Consider the following 27,862-nt stretch of genomic DNA (forward strand, 5'->3'; position numbering starts at 1 on the left):
TTATTATTATACAAACATTTAATGAGTTGAGCTTGGTCCTTCCCTCCCCCACCCTCCATGAAGAAATAAGTTTTCTCCTCATCTAAACGCTAGACTTCTAGGATAACTACAATTTTCTGTTTCTAGGCTGCTACTTGCCCACAGTTCCTAAGTTACACATGACATTACCAGACATGTTACTAAAATTTGTTACTGGCCTAAGTAATTTTTAGTGAACTGACTTCATGAAGAAATAATAAGGGGGTATTTTTTAAAGAACATTTATTGAATACTTCACATGTGCCAGGTGCTGACATACTGATAAAATATAAATGTCTCATAAAAATACCAAGTGATTTTTAAAGTAAATTGAAAATTATCCCAAAGTAGGACCATCGAGGGTAAGAACGAACAGACAGGAAGCAGGTTCCCCCTACCCCCATTTCCTGAGCACAGGTGCCGGGGTACCAGACTCTCCAGGACAGGCTGGGTTTTCACTGCAGTAACTATCCCACAGTCTCTGATTTTCAAGAGCAGACTTCCTGCTCCCTCCCCACATCCACTGCAGGCCCACCGTTCACTCAAGCACCTGGACAGCCAGAGCGCTTGTGTGTGGAAAATCGTTGGCAGTCATGTCAGAAAATAAAAGCTCTGCTTGGCACTTCCTTTCATGTTTTGTTAGCAAAGCAAGTCATCTGAGGTAGGGAAGTGTTATTCCCCCCCCTTTTTATATTTTATTTTGAAATGATTCTAAACTCACAGGAAATTGCAAGAGCACTACAGAGAGGTCTTGTGTCTTTTACCACTTGCCCACAATGAGAACATCTTAACCAAGCACAGAATACCAGGAGCTGGACACTGCAAACTGCCCAAAGACCTCACTCAGAGTTCTCATGTGTGTGCAAGTGCATGGGCCGTGTAATGCCATCTGTGGAGTTGTGTGTAAGCTTTGCACAAACAAGAGGCAGACGTGTTCCAGCTTCCCTAAGCTCTCCCTTTTCTGGGCCCACCCATCCACCTCCCTGGACTGGACCGCCTCTTAACCTCTGCCAACCACCAATCTGTTCACCATTCAAGAATATTACATAGATGGAAATGAAGTATGGAAACTTTGGGGACTGGCTTCTGTCACTCAGGACAAGGTCTTGAAATCCAAGTTGCAGGTATCAGTAATTACTGTTCTGTGGTGGGGATGAATGATGTCTCATTTCTGAAATCTAATAGTCTAGCATGCTTCTCACCTCCTTCTGCTGTAGCGTCTGGTTTGTAGATGGCAGTTTCCGTTTCTCGGGGGCTTGGAGCATTTTCTGTGGCTTTGGTGAGGGTGCAGGGGCTATGTGTGCAGAAGGCACCTGGGCCTTGAAGAGGAGGAAACATCCAGGAGGCTTTCAGATACTAGTTCTAAGGATTATCAACTTCTCTCATGGAGACAAGCTGTTCCTCCTTGAGGCGCTGGAGCAGATGATGGGCCCCTTCACAAGTCCTATGACACCCCAGGAAAGTGGCTGTGAAGAACTGGCAGGCCGTTGGGTGGAGTCAGAATGGGCCCATCTGAAGGGGGCAGATGACCTGAGGCAGAGGCCTAGGTCCTAATTCAGGTCTTGGCCAAGCTGCTAAGCTGTTTGTACCTCAGTTTTTTACGTATTCATAGGAGAGGAGAGCAGACTTTAGATAGGTTCTAAGATTTCTCCCACTCTAATTCAATGGATTCAAGTTGGCAAAAGCATCCCGAGCTCTAGAGGCACCTGCAGTCAGGAAGTCATAGTGAGAAGTTATATTCTTTATTTAATTAATTTATTTTTTTAAAAGATTTTTATTTATTTATTTGACAGAGAAAGATCACAAGTAGGCAGAGAGGCAGGCAGAGAGAGAGAGAAAGGGAAGCAGGCTCCCTGCTGAGCAGAGAGCCCAAGGTGGGACTCGATCCCAGGATCATGACCTGAGCCGAAGGCAGCGGCTTAACCCACTGAGCCACCCAGGCGCCCTATATTCTTTACTTTGAAAATTAGGCCAGGGATAGCCCCACTTCGCAGGGGAGGGGCGGAGGTTATAACTTCAGTCTACCAAGGAAATAATAAGAGAGAAATGTCGTACAGGATCCTTTACCATATTATATTACTACCTGCATTTAGATTTCACGGTCTAGCCCAGAATCGTAATTCACATAACAGCGAAACTCATTTCCCAAGGTCCGGGTGTGTTTTGGAATAAACTTGCACATCTTCACACCAAGAAGTTTTGCTGCCTCTTCTTCCATGACCGCACCTGAAGGGAAAAAACCCAGTGAACCCAAAGTCTGAAATGCCAACCACAATGCCATCGCCAGCAGTGAAGGGATTCTTGACTAGAATACGTGAAGTTGACAATATCGCTCAGCAAATACAGGGGAAGGTCAATTCTGGATATATCCCTTTTTACTTCAACACATTTGCAAATTACCTACTTTTTCCCTTTTTCATTTAATAAATGGTTTTCATATTTCTGCAAAACTGAGATACTTAGAAAAATTTAGAAATGAAGTTATATTCCACAAAGTAACATAAGCAAAAATAATTACTAAGAACTAGTGAACCCCCCTTCTCAGTAATACCTGACCTTGCAAACTCACGGGAATACATTCACACCAGCTTCTGGCTGAGGGCTCCGGTATCTCACCTGCTGCCTGGCATGTGGCCCCACTGTGGACATGCCCCGCGGACCTCGGAGCACCTCTCCTGGAACACCGCATTGCAGGAAGTACTTCTCCAGCCCGCCCAGGCCCGAGACCCAGGACTCATCCTAGATTCTTCCCTTCCCACCACATCTCGAGCATAGTGAGTTCTTCCACTTTGATCTCAAAGTGTATCTTTACTCCATTCCCTGCCCTCCTTTCTACTGTCATACCTTGTCCCCACCATGTCTTTTCTCTGCTGGATATACCCTCAATGGGGGGCCTGCTTCTACTTCTGCCCTTCAATCCCTTTCAGCACAAAGTGAAAGCACATTCCTTTAGGCCAACTGGGTCCTGTCCATTGGGGGCTGCTGCCTTTAAAGGATAGCCCCAACAGGGTCCATCACTTGTAGGGCTCCTCTTGCCCCTCCTCCCACTCCAGCGATGCTCCCTGCACTTGCGCAGTGCTGGGTTGTGCTCCCTACATCCCTCCAAGAACCAGGGGGAGGAGGAAAACTCCAGGGGGCTCTGACTCTGGTTCCTGGAATTATAATCTCTTCCCTCCCCCCTCCCACCCCAGGGGGGTGCCCCTTGAGGTCTCCACTGGAATGTTGCTCCTCCAAGAGCTCTCTCCCAGCCCCATCTTAAGGGCACTGGTCAGTCTCAGTGCCTGCCCCACCCTTCTCTGATTCTTTCATTTTTTCACTACACTTACCAGAATTGGTCATTCGTTTCTTCTGTCTGTTTTGCAAGTTTTTGACCTATCCCCTAAAACTAGAAGGTACGGTCCATGAGCTCAGAGCACCAGCCTGTCAGCCAACACAGATGGCTAGCAAACAACTACTGAATTAATAAGCCTTAAGTAAACATGAGCTGGGAGAAAAAGTCACCTTCTTGACAATTCTCCAACACAATGGGAAACAGACTCCCTGCAGCTCCAGCTTCCTGCCCAGCCTGAGGGGCATCAGCAGCCCAAGGGCACCCCGGGGTCTGGACAACAGCCCCCCAACATAACTGACCAGGAGTTAACATGCCAGTTCTCCACCAACCCTCTGTATATCCACCTTAGAAAGTACATGCATGACTCTCACCAGTAAGAAAATCTTCTGCTGATTAAATAAATCTAATCCAATGCCTAGTTCTGTAACCCTATGCAATTCATTTTAATGTTATCGATTCCATGTTTCTCTTTCAGCAAGTGGAGAGGCTGGATCAAATACTGCTACTATTCCTGATGAGAAGGAGTAAAAAAAACATAGTCCACTCACCAAATGCCAGACCCCATCTCACATTTATCATATCACTTAATTCCAGCAATGCTGAAAGGCAGGACATATTACCAGTCCCAGTTTACAGATAAGGAAATCCGGGCACAGAGAGGTTATGCAACTTGTGTAGGGTCACACAGGAGATGGATTCAGGCTTTGAGTTCTGAGATCTCTTCCAGCTCCTGAAACCTAAGGCTGGAATATCTGGTCGTTGTTCCTGAGACGTACCTACCTGTGCACAGCAGAATCTTGCCCTGAGTCAGATACTTGATGGTTTCTGACGTTTTTCTGAGACACTCCTTGGAAAGGTAGGGGGGATCCGCTATTACGATGTCAAAACTGTGTGTGGCAATTTTTTCAGGTAAATCCAATGGATTATTGTAATCATAGAAGATATACTCCTCTCCATATATGGCAAATCTTTTGTCATATTCAAAGATGTATACAGAAATGTCTTCTCTGTGTAGGGCTCTCAGTTTCTGGTAAACACTGGGGGCGCTCACACAGGCTATTCTAGAAAAGAAAAGGAAAAAAACTCCTGAAAGATCCATAGCTTATGGTGTTAAGTAACAACTACTTCTCTAAGACAATACAGGTCCTTGCATTCAGATTTTAATCGGAGTGCAAGTTAATGTAAAGGCAGTAAATTTCAAAAGAAAACTATACTACCTCACTTTTAAGGAATCTGGTGTTTAAAAATTCTGCAACTCATAATTTTAAGGTATGTGAAAGAATAACTGTGCTTTTTTATAGTAAAAAATGTAAAACATTAGGAACACATTAGGAAGAAAGTTAGCCCAAGGCTTAAATTTGCTTGTTATTTTCACGTTGGTCCTTGTTTTAATATTTATTTCCAATACTTTAAGTCTAAAATATTTTGAAGCTAATTTATAATATTCATAATCTAGAGAGAAAAACCCCAAACAGTTGCCTCAATAAAATATCGTAAAATTCAACATCAGTGCCAAAAAGCTACTTTGAATTTCTGTTTCTTTTTTATATAAGGAAATCAAAGAATTTGTTTCATTATAAGCAGTCCCTAGTTTACAAATGGGTAGTACTCCAACATTTAACTTTAAAACCAACTATTCAAAAAGTTAAAAGTAACCTAAATATTGAATTACTGAGTTGATTGCGGTACATCTAATAAAATGGAATGGTACATATCATTACCCTGCAAGATACTCAAGGAATAAGTGTAAACTACGCTTTTATTATTATTAGTTTCAGAGGTGGAATTTAGTCATTCATCAGTTTCATTGAACACCCAATGCTCATCACATCACATGCCTCCTTAATGCCCATCACCCAGTTACCCCATCTCTCCACCCGCTTTCCCTCCAGCAACACTCAGTTTGTTTCCTAGAGTCCAGTGTCTCATGGTTTGTCTCCCTCTCAATTTTCATCTTATTTTATTTTTCCCACCCTTCCCCTATGTTCAGCTGTTGTTTTTTAAATTCCACATATGAGTGAAATCACATGGTATTTGTATTTCTCTGACTTATTTTGCTTAGTATTCTACTCTCTAATTCCATCCACATCATTACAAATGGCAAGATTTCATTCTTTTGAATGTCATCTGTTGGGCATCTGGCTTCTTTCCATAGTTTGGCTATTGTAGACATTGCTCTATAAACACAGGGGTGCAGGTGCCCCTTTGGATCACTGTTTGTATCCTTTGGGTAAATACCTACCAGTGCAATTGCTGGGTCATAGGGTAGCTCTATTTTCAACTTTTTGAGGAACCCTCATACTGTTTTCCAGTGTGACTGCACCAGTTTGCATTCTCACCAACAGTATAAGAGGGTTCCCCTTTCTCCACAACCTTCACAGTATCTGTTTCTCTGATGCCGAGTGATGTTGAGTATTTTTTTATGTGTCTGTTGTCACATATACTTCTGTGAGAAACACGCATGTCCCAGCCCAAACAGACAAGGGCCATCAGAACCCCCAGCTCAGGCTGCTGCCAGAGCTCTGGGGGCCACAGAGAGGCAGAGGATGGAATGATGTCCTCATTGTGCTCAAAGATACCAAGCAGTGGCCCTGGCTTAAACACACAATGCAAGTATCTTCTGAGAAAGAGGGTGAGAGACAGATAATTTCAGACAATCGAAATCTGAGAGTTTGTCACCAGCAGATCTCCACCATGAAATTTCAGAGCTGTACTTAGGGCTAAAGGAAAGTGGTCTGAGACGCAAGAGGGACTGAGAGTGGAATGGTGATAAACTTGGGGGAGACAATATCTGCAGTGTTTATCCTGCAGCAGACCCAGCTCTGCCACTTGCTTGTGGGTGATCTTCCACAGGAGACACCATCTGGGGAGCCTCAGAGTTTCTCTTTATAATGCAGAGTATAATGGATCATCAAAAGGGATGACCCCCTATAAAGCATGTATACAGTGGACAGGGCACACAGTAGGAGCTCAATAAATGCTACCATTATTATTAATTTGGAATATTATGACACACTTCCTAAAAATACTGAAGATGCCTTTCAGAGAAAATAAAAAACTTCCTCCAACGCCCATACATTAATGGAGAAAAAGAAAGCATGTGTAAAAACACTGTCATTAAGAAAAAGCTGATAAGCATCTACATATAATTTAAAAGAAAAAGAGAAGCAAAATGAAAAACTTAGGACTTCCAGTTAAAGATGGCAGATATAACACACTCATTTACATTTGCTCCCTCATTAAAGCCTACAAAATAAAACATAAGTTTAAGTTCATCCTGTTGCTTAAGCATGAACTGCCAAGAGCAAAGAGAACTCTAGAGAAGACCCAAAACTATAAAAACCAACCAACCAACCAAAAACCCCTTAAGAAGCATAAAAGCAAATGGATAGGTGGAATCTGGCTCAGCAGACCCAACAAGCCAAGTCCTAAACTGGCAGCCAGGTAAGCTGAGAAGCATCCTGGCTTACATCAGGGCACCCCCAAAGGCTCAGGAAAGACCTGGGGGAGAAGGCGGGGCTAAAAACAGGAAGATTCACTGAAAGTCTATCTAATAAAGAAGAAACTCGTTCCCAGGATTCTCTTCCCCAACCCACGCCTCCAAAACTGTGGCAGAAACCTTTCCCCAAACTGAAGGGCCTGAGTTAAGAAAATAGAAAAAAGGAAAGAAGAAAATAAAAAGTACAGAAGGTGAAAGCGCCACAGCAAGGCACCAAGGACGGGAATAAGAGAAAACCTGAAGCTTGCTGTGGACAGAGACAGGAAAACACAGGTTTCCTACAAGAAATCAGAATGGCACTGGGTTTCTCACAGCGCCTACAGAAACCCAGACGCAGTGAGCCAATGCCCTCAAAACCTAGAAGAGATACCCAACAACACCAACACAGTCAAGAGGAAGGACAGAATAAAAGTGCTTACATATATGAAAGGTTTAAACCTTTTCCTCCAGTGCACCTTTTCTGTGGAAGCTATCGAAGGATGTACCAACCTAGATAAGGCTGTACACTAAGAACTGGAGTACAGGAAACAGGAATCCAGAGGAAAAGAGAAGTAAAAGGGCTCTGGTGAAGGGAGATACCAAGGTAAGACCGACAGCAAAGCTAGAAATCAACTAGTCTAGGTAAGAGCAGTTTGTAAAGCCTCAGAAGTGACTTTTTTCATGGAGTTGAAACATGTCTGCATTAATGGATAGGAGGTTCACATAACTGGAAGAGAGCCTGAGCATTAATTCATGATATGAATACAGATACACATAAAATGTAAGAATTACTGTCTTCAGGAAAATGAAAAATCATACTAGAAAAGAAAGAGTATAAGGCTCAGCTTTAAGGGACATTTGTGGTGGCATAATATAAACCCTGTTCTCACCAAAATTAAGACATAAATCAGGAATATAGACAGAAAGCATGCATATGTGTGGAGTTTGAGAGAGAGCTAAATCGTCACACTCCATAGTAAGAAGTCAAGAAATAATGTCTACATGTGACAGATCAAGAAGTGCCAATATAAACAGGTATTGAGAAATACGGCTGTAAATATCTAATGCATCCACTGAAAGGGAGCAGAGGGAAGGGAAGCACACCAGGGGGCAATAAGCAATTCATTTTTTTTTTAACAAGCCTTGCAGCACCATTTGGCTTTAAATTATATACATACAAAATTCTGATGATGAAATAACAAAACAGAAAACATGTATTCTTTTTCTTATTAATTTTTTTAAAAGTAATCTCTATACCCAGCACGGGGCTTGAACTTACAACCCTGAGATCAAGAGTTGTGTGCTCTGGCAGGGATGTCCACTATCACTACTGCTATTCTACATGTTTCTAGAAGTCCTAGCCTCAGCAATCAGACAACAAAAAGAAATAAAAGGTATCTGAAATGGCAATAAGAAGTCAAACTCTCACTCTTTGCAGATGATACTTTTGTGAAAAACCCAAAAGACTCCACTCCAAAACTGCTAGAACTCATACAGGAATCCAGTAGTGTCAGGATATAAAATCAATGCACAGAAATCAGTTGCATTTCTATACACCAACAAGAAGACGGAAGAGAGAGAAATTAAGGAGTAGATCCCATTTACAATGGCACCCAAAACCATAAGATACCTAGGAATAAACCTAACCAAAGAGGCAAAGAATCTGTACTCAGGAAACAAAGTATTCATGAAAGTGAGACACAAAGAAATGGAAAAACGTTCCAAGCTCATGGATTGGAAGAACAAATATTGTGAAAACATCTATGCTATCTAAAGCAATCTACACATTTAATGCAATCCCTATCAAAATACCATCAATTTTTTTCAAAGAAATAGAACAAATAATCCTAAAATTTATATGGAACCAGAAAAGACCCCGAATAGCCAGAGGAATGTTGAAAAAGAAAACCAAATTTGGCAGCATCACAATTCCAGAGTTCAAACTCTATTACAAAGCTCTGGTCATCAAGACAGTATGGTACTGGCACCAAAAGAGACACACAGATCAAAGGAACGGAATAGAGAGCCCAGAAATGGACCCTCAACTCTATGGTCAACTAATCTTTAACAAAGCAGGAAGGAATGTCCAATGGAAAAAAGACAACCTCTTCAACAAATGGTGTTGGGAAAATTGGACAGCCACATGCAGAAGAATGAAACTGGACTATTTCCTTATACCACACACAAAAATAGACTCAAAATGGATGAAAGACCTCAGTGTGAGACAGGAATCCATCAAAATCCTTGAGGAGAACACAGGCAGCAACCTCTTCGACCTCAGCCACAGCAATTTGTTCCTAGAAACATCGCCAAAGGCAAGGGAAGCAAGGGCAAAAATGAACTACTGGGACTTCATCAAGATCAAACGCTTTTGCACAGCAAAGGAAACAGTTAACAAAACCAAAAGACAACTGACAGAATGAGAGAAGATACTCACAAATGACATATCAGATAAAGGGCTAGTATCTAAAATCTATAAAGAACTTTTCAAACTCAACACCCAAAGAACAAAGAATCCAACCAAGAAATGGGCAGAAGAAATGAACAGACATGTCTGCAAAGAAGACATCCAGATGGCCAACAGACACATGAAAAAGTGCTCCACATCACTCGGCATCAGGGAAATACAAATCAAAACCACAATGAGATACCACCTCACACCAGTCAGAATGGCTAAAATTAACAATTCAGGAAATGACAGATGTTGATGAGGATACAGTGAAAGGGGAACCTTACTACACTTTTGGTGGGAAAGCAAGCTGCTGCGGCCACTTTGGAAAACAGCATGGAAGTTCCTCAAAAAGTTGAAACTAGAGCTTCCCTATGACCCAGGAATCACACTACTGGCTATTTATCCTAAAGATACAAATGTAGTGATCCAAAGGGGCACCTGCACCTGAATGTTTATAGCAGCAATGTATACAATAGTCAAACTATGGAAAGAACCTAGATGTTCATCAACAGATGAATGGATAAAGAAGATGTGGTATAGATATATAGTGGAATACTATGCAGCCATCAAAAATGAAATCCTGCCACTTGCAACAATGTAGAGGCAACTAGAAGGTATTATGCTGAGCGAAATAAGTCAATCAGAGAAAGACAATTATCATATGATCTCTCTGATATGAGGAATTTCAGAGGCAGGAAGGGGGGTCATGGTGGATAGGGAGGGAAAAAATGAAACAAAATGGGATCGGGAAGGTGACAAACTATAAGAGACTCTTAATCTCATGAAACAAACTGAGGGTTGCTGGGGGGTGGGGGGGTAGGGAGACGGTGGTGGGGTTATGGACATCGGGGAGGGTATGTGCTATGGTGAGTGCTATGAAATGTGTAAGCTTAATGATTCACACACCTGTACCACTGGGGCTAATAATACATTATATGTTAATTTAAAAAAATTAAAAATAAATAAAAAATAAATGTATCAATTCTAAGCCAAAAAAAAAAAAAAATACAGGGTGTCTGGGTGGCTCAATGGGTTAAAGCCTCTGCCTTTGGCTCTGGTCATGATCCCAGGGTCCTGGGATCGAGCCCTATTTCAGGCTCTCTGCTCAGTAGAGAGCCTGCATTCCCCCACAACCCAACCTCTGCCTGCCTCTCTGCCTCCTGGTCATCTCTCTCTGTCAAATAAATCAACAAAATCCTTAAAAAAAAATACAAACAGTAAAAAAAAAAAAGTTGCATGCTCCACCGAATGAACCAGCCAGGCACTCTGAAAACCTATATTCTTAAAACTTCAAAAGTCAAACATAAAGATTTTTTTTTCTTTTAAAGCAAAGTTTAGGGGTATAAATGTAAGAAACAGGTTAGAGAACACAAATAAATATCAGAGGTAGGATATCTTATGAGTGGATTTCTGTGTCCCTAAACTCAGTCCTGGAGCAGTTCTTAATTCGTCATGTTCTGCAAACCACGGCTTACCGCTTTTGCAGATTAGGGTTCAGACTTCTTACAAACCATTGCTCAACAAGGAAGGCCATTTCAAACATCAGAAGGCAAAAGAGAGACCAACTCTGGATCTTACCTGCCACGTTCTCCAGCAGCTGCAACGGCTTCTGTTGCAAGTCGCAAAGCAGTGTCCTGACTGTACCAAAACTGGCTCAGCTGCTGGATCAGAGCAATGAGTCAAAGTCATTTCAGAACCACCATAAATGCTGTCCTTTAATTTATATCTACCATATCAGTGTGCACATTTTTTTCAGGTTTTTTTCTTTTTCTTTAAGATTTTATTTATTTATTTGACAGACAGAGATCACAAGTAGGGAGAGAGACAGGCAGAGAGAAAGAGAGGGAAGCAGGCCCCCAGCTGAGCAGAGTCCGATGTGGGGTTGGATCCCAGGACCCTGGGATCATGACCTGAGCAGAAGGCAGAGGCTCAACCCACTGAGCCACCCAGGCACCTCCCCACACACTTTTTATGTTACTTTTCTCTGACATCTGTTTTATTCTGCACATTTTGTGACTGTTGACCTAGAAAATACCAAGGTGGATAAACGTTTCCAAAGACAGAATGTACTTATTCATTTGGATATAAATGAACTATGTCTGTGTCTAACCATTCTTAGCTGCAGGAAAATGCCAAGCTCCACCTCTCTTTGCTTAAGAAGCACCCACTGAGCCTGTAAGACTGCACCAAAGAATGCTGAATAGATGACAGCTGTTGTAAAAAAAGAAAGAAAGAAAGACAAAGAGCAAGATGACAAACAACTTACCCCTTGAAGAAAAAACAAGTAACTTAGGAACCATTCATAAGGTAAAGGCTGAGGCCAGGCATAGGAGAAAAAGGATCACAGACTGGGTTTTGCTGTCCTCATCCCTGTGGTGTTGGTTAACATATGCTGCTAACTGGTAATTGAATCTAGAAGCTTAATCAGACTCAAATTTAGTTTTTAGTCAAGAAGCACACAAAGGTGGAAGTGTGTTCTTCCATCAGCAGAAACACTGATTGGTTGTCTCCTTTTGTGATGTCAGCAGCCCCTGATGCTCAGGGGCTTAATTAGAGCCTTCTGTAAAATAATTTCAAAGAATAATTACTTTTTAAAAAGAAAAAGTGGGGTGCATGGGTGGCTCAGTGGGTGCTTAAGAAGCTGGAGGAAAGCCCCTAATACACAGGATATGCAGGGGGGTCTGCTCGACTTGCACTGGGAGGTGGGTGACTATTTCTGGCAGTTGGCTACCGAGCTGCCCTTCTCTCTTACTCCAGCATTGTCAGAGCACAGCTGTGTGTTTTGGCTCTCCTCATACCCTTCTAAAAAATAAAAGTCTTTCTCTTATTCAGTGTGCTGTATGAAGATAGCTTTAAAAGTCAAAAGCACTACTAAACTTACAAAGAAAAACAAGAGTCCCTGCCCCCACTCCTCAAAAGCATCTTCTGAAGTGTTGGGTCTTCTGTCATTTGTTCCCACATTTCCAAATATTATGCTTTAAATGCTCCTTTTTTATTTATTAAAGTTTATTTATTTATTTTTAAGTAATCTCTGCACTCAGTGTGGGACTCAAACTCACAACCCCAAGATCAGGAGTCCCATGCTTTTCGGACTGAGCCAGCCAGGTGTCTCTAAATGCTATCTCTTGATTAATTCACTTTACATTATGGCAGATGAGAATTTCACTCTGTCATGCACACCCTCTCCTACCCTTCACCTCCCCATATAATTATAACCTGTTTTGGTTAAAATCACAGTCAGTGTTTACTGTGGGGGCAAGTAACATATTTTGCTACCATTTCCTTCTAGTACGTTACCTTTTCTTTTTCCTAGACTTAATACATGTGTCATTTGCTTGTTTCTTTGAGCTCACCTCTAATTCTTCCACATCCTCTGGCAGGCTTGGAGAAGCAGTGCATGGGTGGTCAATGCCATGAGACTTGCCATTTCTAAAATGTTTTTTAGTTTATCTTCATGTTTGATAGCTCAGCTGAGTACAGAATTCTAGGCTGAACAAAATTTTACTTCAAATACTGAAGACATTGCTCCACTTTTTTCTAGTTTTCTAACAAAGCTATCAAAAAGTGCAATGTGACTCATCCTGAGTCTTTGTAGGTGGCCTGCTTTTCCTCTGGAAGGTTCTAAGATCTTGTCACCTGCATACAGAATTTTCAGTCATGTAACCATGTGTCTTAGTAAGGATCTGAAGTTCTGGAAAATTTTCTAATATTAATCTTTGAAGATTTCCTCTCCCCTTTGTTTTCAATTCAATATTTCTAACTCCAATTAGTTAAATATTGAGCCTCTTGAATTTATTCTCTAGTTTTATAATGTTTTCTTTCCAATACTTGCATCATTCTCTCTCTCCTTTTTTTTTTTTTTTGGTCCCTAAGAAATTTTCTCAACTTGATAAACAAACCAAACCAAAGAAAGTATCAAAATTATAAAAATACTTAATTCTAAGTAGTGGGATTAGGAATAACTTACTTTTGTGTTCATATTTTTATATATTTTCTACAACAACCATGGATTACTTTTAAAATCAGAAAAAAACACACAGTGTTTCAAACATTAAGCAGGGAGAAAAGAAAAGAATGAGGTACTTCAAGTCTCTGACATTTACAGAAGCATCAAACCAGAAGACAAAGACACGTAAAGAAGGGAAACTGTGAGAAAAAGGCTTTTGTGTTGGTAGAAAATTTAGTGTAGAAATATTTTTATCAGTCAGTTTCAAACAGATGGTAAATAGGAGAATTTTATACAAGTCAAAGAGATCCAAACTTGACACAAAATGTATAGGCTATAAAAAGGTTATTAAAAAAAAGGCATACAAAACCTTCCTTCTAGTTCCAAAGTGACAGAGAGAGACGCATATCCATTACTGAGGGGTGCGCACAGAGAGAAAATACAAGCTTCATCTATTTCTCAGCTATCTCCCTCAAAAATTTAAATTGCCAGGCTCCATCCTAGGTTGGTTTCCCTCAACTCACTTTTTTTTTCTTTTAATTCCTATTTTTATTTAGACCACAAAAATATAATTAAAATACATTCTATGCACCAGAAATTATTAATATCTTCTATAGAACTCCCACTCATCTTTTTTCATTGCATGCTTAAGTTTAGTTACCCTATTTACTGCAATGATATATTTTACCCCTTTTATGAGGATGCTGGGCTCCACAAAAACCAATAGAAACTGGGGCACCTGGGTGGCTCAGTGGGTTAAGCCGCTGCCTTCGGCTCGGGTCATGATCTCAGGGTCATGGGATCGAGTCCCGCGTCGGGCTCTCTGCTCAGCGGGGAGCCTGCTTCCCTCTCTCTCTCTCTCTGCCTGCCTCTCTGCCTACTTGTGATCTCTCTCTGTCAAATAAATAAATAAAATCTTTAAAAAAAAAAATTTAAAAACCAATAGGAACCGTCCATGTACAAGAAGGAAGCACAAGTTTGTGTTGGTCACAAATGAACATTCTGTCCCCATCTGACCACCAACTAGCCTGATGGTCAGACCCAGGAAAATCTGCATTTATGCTGTCTTAGATGATCATGGACTGCACTCTGTCTCAGCTCCCAGGACAGGCTATCAGCTTCTGAGGCGCAGGTGAGACAGACACTGATATGAAGTAGGATACAAACACAGGGCAGGACCGACAGGTGTGGACAAGAACGGAATCGGCATCGCACCCATACTTTCGGAGGGATGTGGAATGCATTTACTTACCCAGTTCTCTTCTATTATTCCAATATTATATTTATCATCTCTGCCTGGGTCACTTTGTTGTTTCTGCTCGGCATAAAATTCCTGGAGGGCTGCTAAGGCATGGGAAGACAGCTGGGGGATATCTTCATCATCAGAGTCACTCATCTCACAAATCGTCTATAATCTGCAAATAAATAAGCAAAGGTATTGTGGGGGTATTTTTCCCCTCTCCCATCAAATAACAATTTAGAAATTTTTTATCTCATGGCAAAGGTCCAAACTGGAAGTGGGTTTTATAAGAGAAACTCATATTTAAAATTTCTGAGATCAAACATCTACAGAGGTCGCCTATTGAAATACAGCTCAACAAATGCAGGCTTTTCTTTTATCCATATTCAGTTTTTACAAATGAGATTCTTTTTTTTTTTTTTAAGATTTTTATTTATTTATTTGACAGAGAGAGATCACAGTAGCCAGAGAGGCAGGCAGAGAGAGAGAGGAAGGGAAGCAGGCCCCCTGCTGAGCAGAGAGCCTGATGCGGGACTCCATCCCAGGACCCTGAGATCATGACCTGAGCCGAAGGCAGCGGCTTAACCCACTGTGCCACCCAGGCGCCCCTACAAATGAGATTCTTGTATTTTTAAGACTCCTAGCAGAATGAAATTTTTTACCATAAATATCAAAAGACATTTTGCTTTCTTCTGCCACCCCAATAGCCATATGTGGACATTTCACAGTAGATCCCCTGAATCAGAGATCATTCTGAGTTTGAATGTCACTGTTCAGGTGATCTAAGGCTCATGGGTGTTATTAATAGGGTAAGTGAAGGACAGATAAAGGACGGGAATAGAAAGAGGTATGGAAATTTAAAGGAATGACAAGGAGAAGGGGAAGAAGTAAAACACAGGGAGGGAGAAAAAGAAGGGGTCTTGCAGGAACTGATGGCCAGGTACCACTTCTTGTGGTACCAATGGAGTTAGCCAGACTGGGAGATTAAGGCACAGCTCTGGTTCAGACAGCAAAGCCTTCCCAAGACTCCTGACCACTTCAAGTTCGGGGGGGGGGTCCCAAAACCACCCTCATGTCCAGTAATTTGTTAGACGGATTCACAGAACTCACTGAGAACAACTGTACTCACAGTTCCAGGGAAAAGATACAAATCAGAGCCAGCCAAAGGAAGACATGCACAGGGCAGCGTCAAGAAGAGCTCCAAACAGGAAGCTCCCATCGCCCTCAGGATGCATCACCCTCCTGGCGCAGATACGGGATCATATGCATGGAGTCCTGCCAACCAGGGAAGCTCTGCAGAGTTTCAGTGTCCAGCTATTATTTTTTTTTTAAAGATTTTATTTATTTATTTGACAGAGAGAGATCACAAGTAGGCAGAGAGGCAGGCAGAGAGAGAGAGAGAGAGGAAAGCAGGCTCTCCGCTCAGCAGAGAGCCCGATGCGGGACTCGATCCCAGGACCCTGGGATCATGACCTGAGCCAAAGGCAGCGGCTTAACCCACTGAGCCACCCAGGCGCCCCGAAGTGTCCAGCTATTATTAAGGTTTCACTGTGTTGGTATGAGTGACTGAATGATAGCCCACCTGGATGAAGTCAGTTTCCAGCTGTCCCAACCAGGAGGTAGGGTTGATAAGGCCTCATGGCCCTAATAAATAACGAAGACTTTCCCACAACCTGGGACAGTCTACGTTTTTACAGGTTACCTCCCAAGAGCCTTGGCAAAGCTCAAACCTCTCTTTGAGGTCAAATTCTTTACTACACAGTACCAAACATATTTTTAAGCCAAAAGTTAGATAAGTTTTTTTTTTCTAAGAGCATAAAAACAGCATCTTATTTGCTTTTTAAAATATGCCCAAAGTGTACAGCAAGGGATGTGTTGAAAATCAGCAAAGATTATTCAATAGCTTCGTCACATGCTCCCTTCCTCCTCCAAGGCCTATGGAGGTGTACCTGATTGACAATCTCGGCCTCCTGCCTACGCCACCAAGGGCAGCTGGTAAAATAGCATTCGAACCTGGCAAATTCACCAGGCTTAGGAAAAGGGTTCAAGAGATGCTGAGCAGCCACTTAAAATGAAAAATGCCAAGGTGCCTAAGTGGTACAGTCAGTTAAACCTCTGACTCCTGGTTTCGGCTCAGGTCATGATCTCGGGGTTCTGGAATCCAGCCCCCTGATGGGCTCAGTATGGAGTCTGCTTGAGATTCTCTCTCCCTCTGCCTCTCCACTCATGCTCCCTCTTTAAATAAATAAATAAATATATATATATATATATTTTTTTTTTAAATGAGAAATGCCTGCTAGATGCTGCTTTTGTTCTACTTTTCAAAATCAAAGAGCTAGCCATTCTACATAGGATCCAAAAATACAACCAAAAAACAAAAAACAAAACGAAACAAATAAACAAAAAACCCAAACCAAAAACCTGTATGTATCAACTACTGACAAACCAATGTATTTTCATGAAGTATAAATAGCTTATTGATTTCTTCTTTCCTTTCTTCATCAAACACTCACCTGTAAAGTCTTGTTAATAAAACATCTGGTCACACAATTTAATCTAGGAACATAAATAAACCCTCTATGAGCAAGCAGTTACCCCTCTAGGAAGAGAAGGAGCAAAGCAAAGGTATAAACACTATAACATATTTATAGAAAGTTCAAAAACAAGTAAAATTAAACTATTTAAAGAAGCATATCAACCTATATTTATCAAAGATAGACTAATTTTATTACCAAACCTTCCCAAAGAGAAGACTCGAGGCTGAGAAAATTTACTGATGAGGGGCGCCTGGGTGGCTCAGTGGGTTAAGCCGCTGCCTTCGGCTCAGGTCATGATCTCAGGGTACTGGGATCAAGTCCCGCATGGGGCTCTCTGCTCAGCAGGGAGCCTGCTTCCCTTCCTCTCTCTCTGCCTGCCTCTCTGCTTACTTGTGATCTCTCTCTGTCAAATGAATAAATAAAATCTTTAAGAAAAAAAAAAAAGAAAATTTACTGATGAGTTCTAGCAAGCATTTAAAAAGAAATGTTGATAATTTTATCATCCAGAAAACAGAGGAGAAGGAGTACTTCCCAACTTGTTTAATGAAGCCAGATTAAATCTAACATAAAAACATGTCAGTATACAACCAGGTTCAATTCCTGATTGAGGGTGATCAGATATCAGAGGCAGAGAGGGATGGTGGTTTCTGGTGAAAGTGATTTAGCAAACTTCTTGCTAAAACTAGATTTTACAAAGAAGTGTACGGATGGGCCTAGAAGGTTCAGGAGGCTGACTCAAGTTTGATCAAGCAAACAGGAAACTCTGGACTGCATTCCAAATCAGGCTTGTGGCTTTTTTTTGCAAATCAGATTATTGGGAACACAGCCACACCCTTTGGTTTATATGTCTTACAGTTGTTTTTATGATAAGTTATTATCATAAGTTATTATAAGAAGTTATTACTTTAGTAAATATTTTAATATTTATTACCTGGTTTTTTACAAAAAGTGTTCGGACTCCTAATTTAACAGTTTATTAATTTTTATTTTATTTTAAAAAAGATTTGATTTATTTATTTGACAGAGGGAGATCACAAGTAGACAGAGAAGCAGGCAGAGATAGAGGAGGAAGCAGGTTCCCTGCTGAGCAGAGAGCCGGATGTGGGGCTCGATCCCAGGACCCTGAGATCATGACCTGAGCCAAAGGCAGAGGCTTTAACCCACTGAGCCACCCAGGCGTCCCCCTAGTTTATCAGTTTAAAAGCGAAAAGCCATATGATCATTTGCATGGATACTACAAAAGCTTTTGACAAAATTCAACATCCATTCATGTTAAAAACTGAACAAACTAGGTATAAAAGGGAACTTCAATCTGATAAACGGCACCTACAAAACACATAAGCTTCATACTTTTCTTCCTGGTGAAACAATAAATGCTTTCTCTCTAAGCTCAGGAACAAGGGAAAGGATATTCACTGTCACCACTTTCATTTAAAATTATCCTGGCTTTTCATTAATTCCAGAAGGCAAACTAACAAAACAAAAACAAGCAAGCATAAAGACTGGAAAGGAAGAAATGCCCCTATTTGTAGACATGATTATTTACAGAGAAAATCCTAAGGAAACATTACTCTCATCCAGGTGATCAAAGGTGATAATTCATTATCAGCGGCCTGTAGCCTTGATATACAGTGATGAAAACAGTACTTCATGGTCTTCCCCTCCAAAAAACACATAATCCCCCCCAAAACACATAATCCCAGTGTAAGCATGAACGAAAATCAGACAAACCCCGATTAAGAGTCATCAAAAACAAGAAAAACACAACAGTCACTGCCAAGAAGTGCCTATGTATTACCTAAGGACATCAGAATAAAGTATGGGCTTTGGTTAATAATAATGTAGCAATATTGTTCATTAGGTGTGACAAACGTACCCTATTAGTAGAAGATGTTAATAATGGGAAAACTGGGTATAGGTATATAGGAACTCACTGATATCTTCCCAATTTTTCTGTAAACTTAAAACTATTCTAAGACAAAGTTTATTTTCAGAAAATTTTAAGGAAGCATAACCAACTTCAACAACAAAAACTACTAGAATTAATAAATGAGTTTATTGAAGTCTAAGAGTATAAGATCAATACAGAGAAGTAAATTGCATTTCTAACAGCAAATAAACAGAAATTAAGCTTAAAAGCAATTTCCTATAAAATAGCATAAAAAATACTTAAGAGTATTTAACATAAAGACTGTAAGTCCTCGATACTGAAAATTCCAAAGCACTGTTGAAAGAAATTAGAGAAGACCTAAGTAAAAGGAGAGACATACCACGCTCATGAACTAGAAGAATTAGTATTATTAAGGTGTAAATTCTCCCCAGATTTATCAATACATTCAAAATATCCAAGCAGCAGGGTGTGTGTGTGTGTGTGTGTGTGTGTGCATGCACCTGCATGCACTTATGAGTTTAAATAGAAATTGATATACTGGTCCTAAAATTTATTTAAACATTCATTCATTGAAGGAAATTAAGATGGCTTCCGGTTTTTGGCTATTGTGAATAAAATACTATAAACATCTGTGTACAATTACACTTTTTTGGGGGGATTAAAGCTTTGTTTATATGAACATCAAACAAATCATAGCACTAAACCACTTACCAATATTTTGATTAGTTTCTATATCCTCAGTATTAGAAACAAATGGCCAAAATAAGCTTGGGCAGATAAAACAAGTAAATCGAAAGAATGGAAATGCTGATGAGAATGTAGGGATACTGGTACTCTAAGCTGGTTAATAATTTAAGTTGGCATCAGTTCTATTTGGAAAGAATCAGATATTCTGCATTTAAGGATATTCCTACTTTCTGACCCAATTCTCATTTCTAAACTTCATATTTTGAAATGTTTAAATTCATAGGAAGTGGCAAAACTAATACACTGAGGTCCAAGTATCCCTCACCTATTTTTTTTCTCATTCTAACAACTTAAAATCAGGATATGACTTTAAAAATGATGGTGTATAAATTTAACTGTGGGCATGTTTTCTTAAAGTGATGGTATTCTTATAATCCATAGTATCTCAGATTTGATAAAATATAGTTATCACTGTAACAACTGTAGGCAACACAGTGAATCATCCATGCAGCAGATCCACCATTTTGTATCCTCAACATAAAATGGTCAGAAAGAGATGAAACTGTTCTGAGAGTTGACAATGTCTAAGTGGTATTCATGGGAATGAATGGCGAAAAAGGGTGTGTATAAAGGTTATTAGAGGATTCTGGGAAGACTAGACCAGCTGTACTGGTACAATCTGTCTGATGTAACTATTTTAGAACTGTAGAGTTTATTTAAAGGCTTTCAACTTCCAAAGGAAGGCTCAAGTACAATTAATTTCAGTCAGTTTTGGCACTTAGCTCTGCGGTGGTTACCCATCCCCCACTCCTTATTCCTGTGTCAGGAAGCTGTGCACAGGGTTCTGTTTTGTGTTTGGTCCTAATATATGAAGGAGATTGAGTGAGAGCACAGAGAGATCAATGCCCTTACAAGAAGTGTTTATTATTCAGTTTCCCTAGAAATGAGAGGCATAGTGCACCATAAAGGGCCATACAAAACTTGTCACATGTGGGGACAAAGAAGCAGAGAGAGACCTGGAACTCTTGTCTTTACTGCTAAGGTGGGTGGGAAGAAATTAGGTGGGGATGTACCCTGTTGGGCACAAAGTAAAAACACACATTTTATAGTTTGTGGTTGGGAGGTTTGTGATATGACCTTGACGTGCCCATGAAAACTGGTTTGCAGGGAAGACGGAAACAACTCTGGCCACTAGTTTGGCCCTGTAACTAGCTGGTGCCAAATAAACAAATACAAAGCTTAAGAGCACACAAAGTCCCAGGAGTAGTTTGTATGCAATTTGTGGGAAACAAGGTAGAGAATAAGGGCTCTGTCCTTCAAATATTGGGGATCTGTATACTGATCACTAACAGCTGCTCCTGCATATGGAGGCACAGACACAGTCAAGCAGCCATTAGGGTAAGGCTCCCACTGTGGTCTTTAGTTCCACCTCCAGTTGAAGAAACTTTGAGAGGATTTAAAGGGCCAGCGGTTCTTTTTTTTTTTTTTTAAAGATTTTATTTATTTATTTATTGGACAGACAGCGATCACAAGTAGGCAGAGAGGCAGGCAGAGAGAGAGGAGAAAGCAGGCTCCCTGCTGAGCAGAGAGCCCGATGTGGGGCTCGATCCCAGGACCCTGAGATCATGACCTGAGCCGAAGGTAGAGGATTTAACCCACTGAGCCACCCAGGCGCCCCGGGCCAGCGGTTCTTTCTTCACTTTATTTTTCTCTTGTTCTCCTTTGGGAAGCCAAACATTTAAGGACAAGATCATTATAAAAAGGAACTACATATTTAGAAAGTCACTTAAAATCTTCCCAGGAAGAGGTAGAGGCTCAGAAAAAAACCTGAGAAGACCTTAAGTTTACACCACAGGCTGATACACAGCACAGACAGCCCTACAACATCAAAACTCCAAAACAATAAACAGAACAATAATAAAATCAGTAAATCCTTGAGAAGGGGAAGAATCTAATTTCCAGAGTTACTACCAGTTTTCAACAACAACAACAAAATAATCACAAGGCATACAAAGAAATTGGAAAGTATAGCCCATTCAAAGGAAGAAAGTAAATCAAGAAAAACCATAGCTGAGAAAGATCAGATGGTGGATCTACTAGAGAAAGACTTTAAAACATGTTAAAGAAACTAAAGGAAGATGTGGGAAAAGCTAAGAAAATGATGTATGAACAAAATGGGAATATCAATAGAGACAGGAAACATAAAAAGAAACTTAAAGAGTCCAGAGCTAAGAATTACAATTACTGAAATGAAAAATTCACTAGAGGAATTCGAAGGCAAATTAGACAGAAGAATCAGCAAACCTGATGATAAGATAATTAGAACTACTAAGTTTGAGGAAAAGAAAGAAAGAAAAAAAAAGAATAAAGAAAAGTGAACAGAACTTAAGGGCATATACCAAGTAGACCAAAATACACACTGTGGGAGTCTCAGAAAGAGAGGAAAAAGGGACAAAGCAATTATTTGAAGAAATAATGGCTGAAAACTTCCCAAATTAGGTGAAAGACAGAACTATAAACATCCAAGAAGCTTAATGACCTCTTTAGTAGAATAAACTCAAAACACCCACACATAATAAAAATAACTATGGAAAGCCAAAAATACAATCTTGAAAGCATCAAGACAGGGTACTTGTCACATAAAAGGGATCACCAAAAGGGATCATTAGTAGATTTCTCATCAGAAATGTTGGAGGCTAGGGCACCTGGGTGGCTCAGTGGGTTAAGCCACTGCCTTGGGCTCAGGTCATGATCTCAGGGTCCTGGGATCGAGTCCCGCATCGGGCTCTCTCTCAGCAGGGGGCCTGCTTCCCTTCCTCTCTCTCTGCCTACTTGTGATCTCCCTCTGTCAAATAAATAAATAAAATCTTGAAAAAAAAAAAAACAAACAAACAAAAAAAAAGAAATGTTGGAGGCTAGAAAGGAGTGGACTGATATACTTAAAAAGTGCTGAATAGAAAAAAAAGAAAAAATCAACCAACAACGCTTATCTGATGAAAATGTCCTTCAAAAGTGAGGGAGAGGGGCACCTGCGTGGCTCAGTGGGTTAAAGCCTCTGCCTTCGGCTCAGGTCATGGTCTCAAGGTCCTGGGATCGAGCCCTGCACCGGGATCTCTGCTCAGTGGGGAGCCTCCTTCCTCCTCTCTGCCTGCCTCTCTGCCTACTTGTGATTTCTATCAAATAAATAAATAAAATCTTAAAAAAAAAAAAGTGAGCGAGAAACTGACATTCACAGATAAACAATAGTTGAGGGAGTTCGTTACCACTAGACTACCCCTGCAAAAATTGGTACAGCGAGTCCTCTAGTTAAAATGAAAGTACACTAGACAGGGCGCCTGGGTGGCTCAGTGGGTTAAGCCTCTGCTTAACCCTTCGGCTCAGGTCATGATCCCAGGGTCTGGGATCGAGCCCCGCATCAGGCTCTCTGCTCAGCAGGGAGCCTGCTTCCCCCCTCTCTGTCTGCCTCTCTGCGTACTTGTGATCTCTCTCTCTGTTAAATAAAGAAATAAAAAAATCTTAAAAAAAAAAAAGAAACAAAGAAAGTACTCTAGACAGTGACTCAAAGCCGTATGTAGAAGAAATAAAGATCTCATAAAGGTAAATATATGGGCAATTATGAAAGTAATTTTATTACTTTTATTGTAATGTCAATTTATAACTCTACTCTTTGTTTTCTACATGATCTAAGAGACCAAGTGTCTATCAACAGATGAATGGATACACATACAAAGGAATATTATTCAGCCTTAAAAAGGAAATAAATTTGACACATGCTACAATATGGATGAACCTTAAGGACATTATACTAAGTGAAAAAAGCCTGTCACAAAAAGACAAATACTCTATGATTCCACTGTCAAATTCATAAAGGCAGCAAGTGGAATGGTGGTTGCTGGGGGATGGGAGAAATGGGAAGCTGTTTAATGTGTATAGTTTCAGTTTTACAGGAAGATGAAAAGAGTTCTGGAAACGGATGGTGGCAGTTGGTGCACAACAGTGCTGAATATATTAACGCTACTGAGCTGTACACTTAAAAATGGTTAAGATGGTAAATTTTATGTTACATGTATATTATCACAATAAAAATATTGAGGGAAATGTTATTAGCATGGATATCAATGGATGGTTAAGTAAGGTAATTAAATTATATTGTTGTCATGACTCTGGGGAATAAGTTCTCCCGTAGGCAAAGAAAGGAAAAAGAGCACTGAAGGTAGAGGACATAGACTTTGCAACAAGTGTTTGGTAAAAGAACTGATGCATTATACAGTTTCAAGTAGATTAGGAATAATCTCAAAAGAACTGCCTACTAATTCAGCAATAAAATAATGTTTGCAATGAACTAATTTGAATTTTGTTGTTTTATAGTTTTGTTTATATTTAATTTGAGAAATGTATTAAGTTCTGTAGATGTGGAAGAATCTGTGGTGAACAGATGATGCAGACAGCAGGATGAATTATTTGCCTTTGAGGTTATAATTTAAAATAAAAGTAATTTAAATCAACATAGAGGGGTCTGCAGCAGTCCCACGGAGCAATGGTATGAAGACTTTAAATGAGCAATTTTAGTTTACTGCAAAAAGCACAAAGAATAAATTTTTAGGAAAGCATACCAGGAGCTATCAGGCTGGAGAATTTCCAGGGGGAAATTCCAAAGATTAGTGTGTTGTGCATGCCGAACCAAGAGAGACTAAGAAAACATAGCAAACTGATCTGCAACCTACTAAAAGGTCTCATTTTGGTTTGGTGTTTCAGGATTAAGAATCTTTTCACACAATCCAGCATCTCCTGGCAGAGTTGAAGTATACAACCAGTTCCTGATCAAAGCTACACTATGCTACTGTCTAGAAGAGGTAAAGGACAAAAAAAAGTATGTGTGTGTTAGTGTATATACATATGTATATGTATATACATATATGTATGTATGCACACCCATGTACATTGTATAGGCACATGTACGTACATCTATCCCTGATATAGACAGGAAAATTTGAATTTTTATTTACTATTACTAAGCATTTTCCACAGCTCCATTTGTGAAGAAGGGCTTTCAAACTGCAGCTTGAAATAAAACCTGAAAACCATAAAAAGAAACCAGTTTATGTTTAAAAAAAAATTCTAAAAAGCAGTTTAAGAAAACTGTCTACTTTCACTGCAAATTATACTCCAATTTATAGGCAATTTATCCAATCTATAGCTTAGTATGGATTGTGTTCCAAAATAAAATATTACATTAAAGCTGACCAAATCCATTCATTTGGTAATCAGTTATTGAGGTACTGCGTATTCTTAGTGATGGAAATCAAAGTCCCAGTCCTCTTGGAGCTTATATTCCAGTGAGGCACAGACTATAAGCAGTAAAATGTGTTGGATGATAGTAAGATCAATAGAGGAACATGTGGAGAGTGGAAGGGGCTGCAATTTTAGCAATCATAGACTGTTTTCTACCTTAATAAAGTGAGTTCAAGATTGCATCACTTGTTAAGTGGGAGAAATTTAAATCTGCTTATGTAATAAACATTGCTACAGACTAAATGAAATGAACTTTGGTTTCAATATTCTCACTTTTTTACTTAAGTCACCACTTTATCGTATCTTTAGCATTGCTTAAAAACAATGGTTTTTAAGTGGGTTTATGAAATTGATGTGAAAGAGATTTTCAAGTCCAGAAAAGTTGGGAAGTGCTATGTCATATTATTAAACTGATGCTGAGTCTCATATGGCTCATACATAAGAATGGTGGTTCTCATGGATTTTGTACCCCCGCTGCCTGCCCCAGAAGGGGAGTATTTGGCACTGTCTGGAGAAATTTCTGGTTGTCAGAAGAGTGTGTGTGTGTGTGGGGCGGGGGGTGACACTGGTATCTAGTGGGTAGAGACCAGGAATGCTGGCAAATACCATGTATTTATAAGACAACCCTCCACAAGGAACTACCTGACCTCAAATGTCTACAGTGCCATGGTTGAGGAAAAGACAAATCATTGTGATAATATGGTGAGTCCTCTATTAGAAAAGAGCCATTCACCACCGTTAGTGCAATGGGATCAGAATGAAGAGCATGAGTGGGCGAACAGAAGTGAAGCAGGAGGCACTTTAACTTGGCCTTGAGGGAGAAGAAAAGATGAAGAGTGAGGACTGCAGAAGGAACAGCATGAACAAAGGGCTGGAAACATTAACTTACAGCATCAGTAGGGATTAGCAGGCTCCTAATGGACTGTGGTTTCTTTCTATTTCTTTAAAGAGTATTTAACTCAAAGTAACTAATTTAATCCTAAAAAGTAATGTGTAAATCCAATTACACTTCAAATATATAAAATTCAATCTCCATATATTAAATTTACTAAAGCAAGCCACTCCCTGCCCCACTGTATAAATTCATACAGTTTCATATTGTCATCTGCAAGCTATTTCAGTCAAGGCAGTGTGATTCAGTGGAAAGAGCACTAGGAAAAACCCCCAGGTTTAGGGCTCATCTCAGAGCCTGAGTAAATGGGTAGGGGGTGTGGAGGGAGGGAAGGGAAATCTGAGGTAGTCTGTAAGGTTCCCTCTGAAAATGGGTAAGAATGGCCTAGATGTTTCCTAATTAGTTTTGCATATTGCCCTACGACTCTATCCTTAATCCCATTTACTGTCAGAAAAGGGCCAAAATCTTTCATTTTCATCTTTGTATACGTAGTTACCCTGCCTAAGATGCTTTCTTCCCTCTCGTTTTCTAAAATTCTATTTATCCTGTTATTTTAAGAAATTAACTTTAAAAAAGGTAAAATTTACCTACAGTTTAATACAGATCATAAACGTACAACACGACGAACTGCTTTGTGTACCTCCACGAAATCACAACCCCTGTCAAGATATCCTTCTGATCTTACACATCCTCCCTTTCCCCTGCAAAGTGTCCCCCATCCCAGCTAGGTCCCTTACTGTGATCCCTGTAGGAGACGCTACTGCCCTTTAGTAACCGCTAAGTTTCCCGTGTTCCCGCCTGTCCCGGGGAGCTGGGGCCTGGTCTACGCCACTAAACACCCTGCGCCCAGCAGAAGACCTGCCTCCTAAGGCCCCAGGAGACAGGGGCGGAGGCTTGAACGTCCGGGACAATGAAGTAAATAGCAGTAGGCCCCAGTTCCGTTTCTGATCGGAGGGGAGTTCTCGTGCTGCCCTGGCCTGGGGGTTGACTCTTCCCCGCACCTGGACTGCCTAAGCCCAGCCGTGCGGACCTTCCGGGGCCGGGGCCCACGAGGCCGGGTCTCATACAACAGCAACCAGGTTCCCCTCTCAGCGCGGCAGCCATCCCCAGACACCACAAATTGAAACCCCTCCTCTTCCACTGCACTGGAGAAAGAGTCACAAGAGAAAAAGAACCACAATCGATTCCGAAGCCGCTGAACAGCGCAGAAACTACCCCACCTTGGCAACCGGGATCTTCCACTCACAAGCCACACGTGCGCAGTCACTCAGTGATAGGACAACGGGCGGGGCCGGGCCGTGCTGCATTCGCGCATGCGCACAGCCTCCCGCCCGAGGGCGCTTCCGGAAAGCCGGTGAACGCGGTTTCTTCCAGGCCTTCCAAGTCCCGCTTTACGAGACAAGTACTGACTCTTGATGGAACTGTTTCCTCTCGTTTCTCTATCTTATAAATTACACCTAAGAATGGTGGCAATAGACAAGATTTAAGGTTTTAGATTCCCTTCAAATTAAACGTATTCCAGGTAGCTTATTTTGCACTTGAAGCTAGATGCCCGTTTTACAACATTAAATTCAAACCTCTGTCTAGTTTACCCAGTCTTAATACAGGAATTTAAAAAAAATTTTTTAAATAGAGGCACTAAGACATTAAATTGAGGCTTTGTAATATTGACAGAATTAGAGGCATTTTTCATTTGGGGGTTAGCTATAGAATGCAAGAGATATAAATGAGCGCAAGATCTGATTGGTGAACGATGACATGCTGAAATAAGACCCGCTACTAATTTGGCAAACAATGTAATTATGAGGCAACAACATTATCCATGAAAATAACAGATACTTTTTGGTCAGCTGACCTGCTAGGAGTCCTTCAGAGCCTTCAGAGTTGAGTGCCTTCAATGTGTAAGACATCTAGCATACAGTACCTACCACATAACACATAGAGTGAGAGAGGTTCCCTTCCAGCTTCACTGTCACCGAAACTCAAGGGAGATACTTTTCCATTCCCCAAGGCAATCAATGTTATGTTCCTACCTTCCTTTATCAATTTTATGATCTTGCTAAGTTATGTATTTTCCAAATAGCTTTAAGTCCTTTTT

General features: G+C 40.6%; 1 protein-coding gene across 3 annotated transcripts; it reads right to left on the bottom strand.

The window, feature by feature from the left end:
* Positions 1-27,069, bottom strand: EEF1AKMT1 (EEF1A lysine methyltransferase 1). 3 transcript variants are annotated; one of them, XM_044249395.1, is made up of 6 exons: positions 26,985-27,069; positions 14,478-14,640; positions 10,858-10,940; positions 4,130-4,410; positions 2,102-2,244; positions 1-1,724 (listed from the first exon to the last, which is right to left on the bottom strand). In XM_044249395.1, exons 2-5 carry the CDS (start codon positions 14,619-14,621, stop codon positions 2,108-2,110), a joined length of 645 nt encoding a protein of 214 aa, XP_044105330.1. In that variant the 5' UTR covers positions 14,622-14,640; positions 26,985-27,069; the 3' UTR covers positions 1-1,724; positions 2,102-2,107. The 3 variants fall into 3 exon arrangements, with proteins under 3 accessions (XP_044105330.1, XP_044105331.1, XP_044105329.1); XM_044249396.1 differs by lacking the exon at positions 1-1,724 and having other exon boundaries at positions 2,071-2,244; positions 10,858-10,937; XM_044249394.1 differs by lacking the exon at positions 1-1,724 and having other exon boundaries at positions 2,071-2,244.
* Positions 27,070-27,862: the final 793 nt, after the last annotated feature.

The sequence above is a fragment of the Neovison vison genome, chromosome 5, assembly GCF_020171115.1.
Source record: "Neovison vison isolate M4711 chromosome 5, ASM_NN_V1, whole genome shotgun sequence".
Taxonomy (NCBI): domain Eukaryota; kingdom Metazoa; phylum Chordata; class Mammalia; order Carnivora; family Mustelidae; genus Neogale; species Neogale vison.

Excerpts from the sequence above, each read along its gene's own strand:
- EEF1AKMT1 (XM_044249395.1), bottom strand. The coding sequence starts at position 14,621 with ATGAGTGACTCTGATGATGAAGATATCCCCCAGCTGTCTTCCCATGCC. Across the intron at positions 10,941-14,477 it reads GAATAATAGAAGAGAACTGG|CAGCTGAGCCAGTTTTGGTA; the intron begins GTAAGTAAATGC and ends GCTCTGATCCAG. Across the intron at positions 4,411-10,857 it reads GCTGCTGGAGAACGTGGCAG|AATAGCCTGTGTGAGCGCCC; the intron begins GTAAGATCCAGA and ends TTTCTTTTCTAG.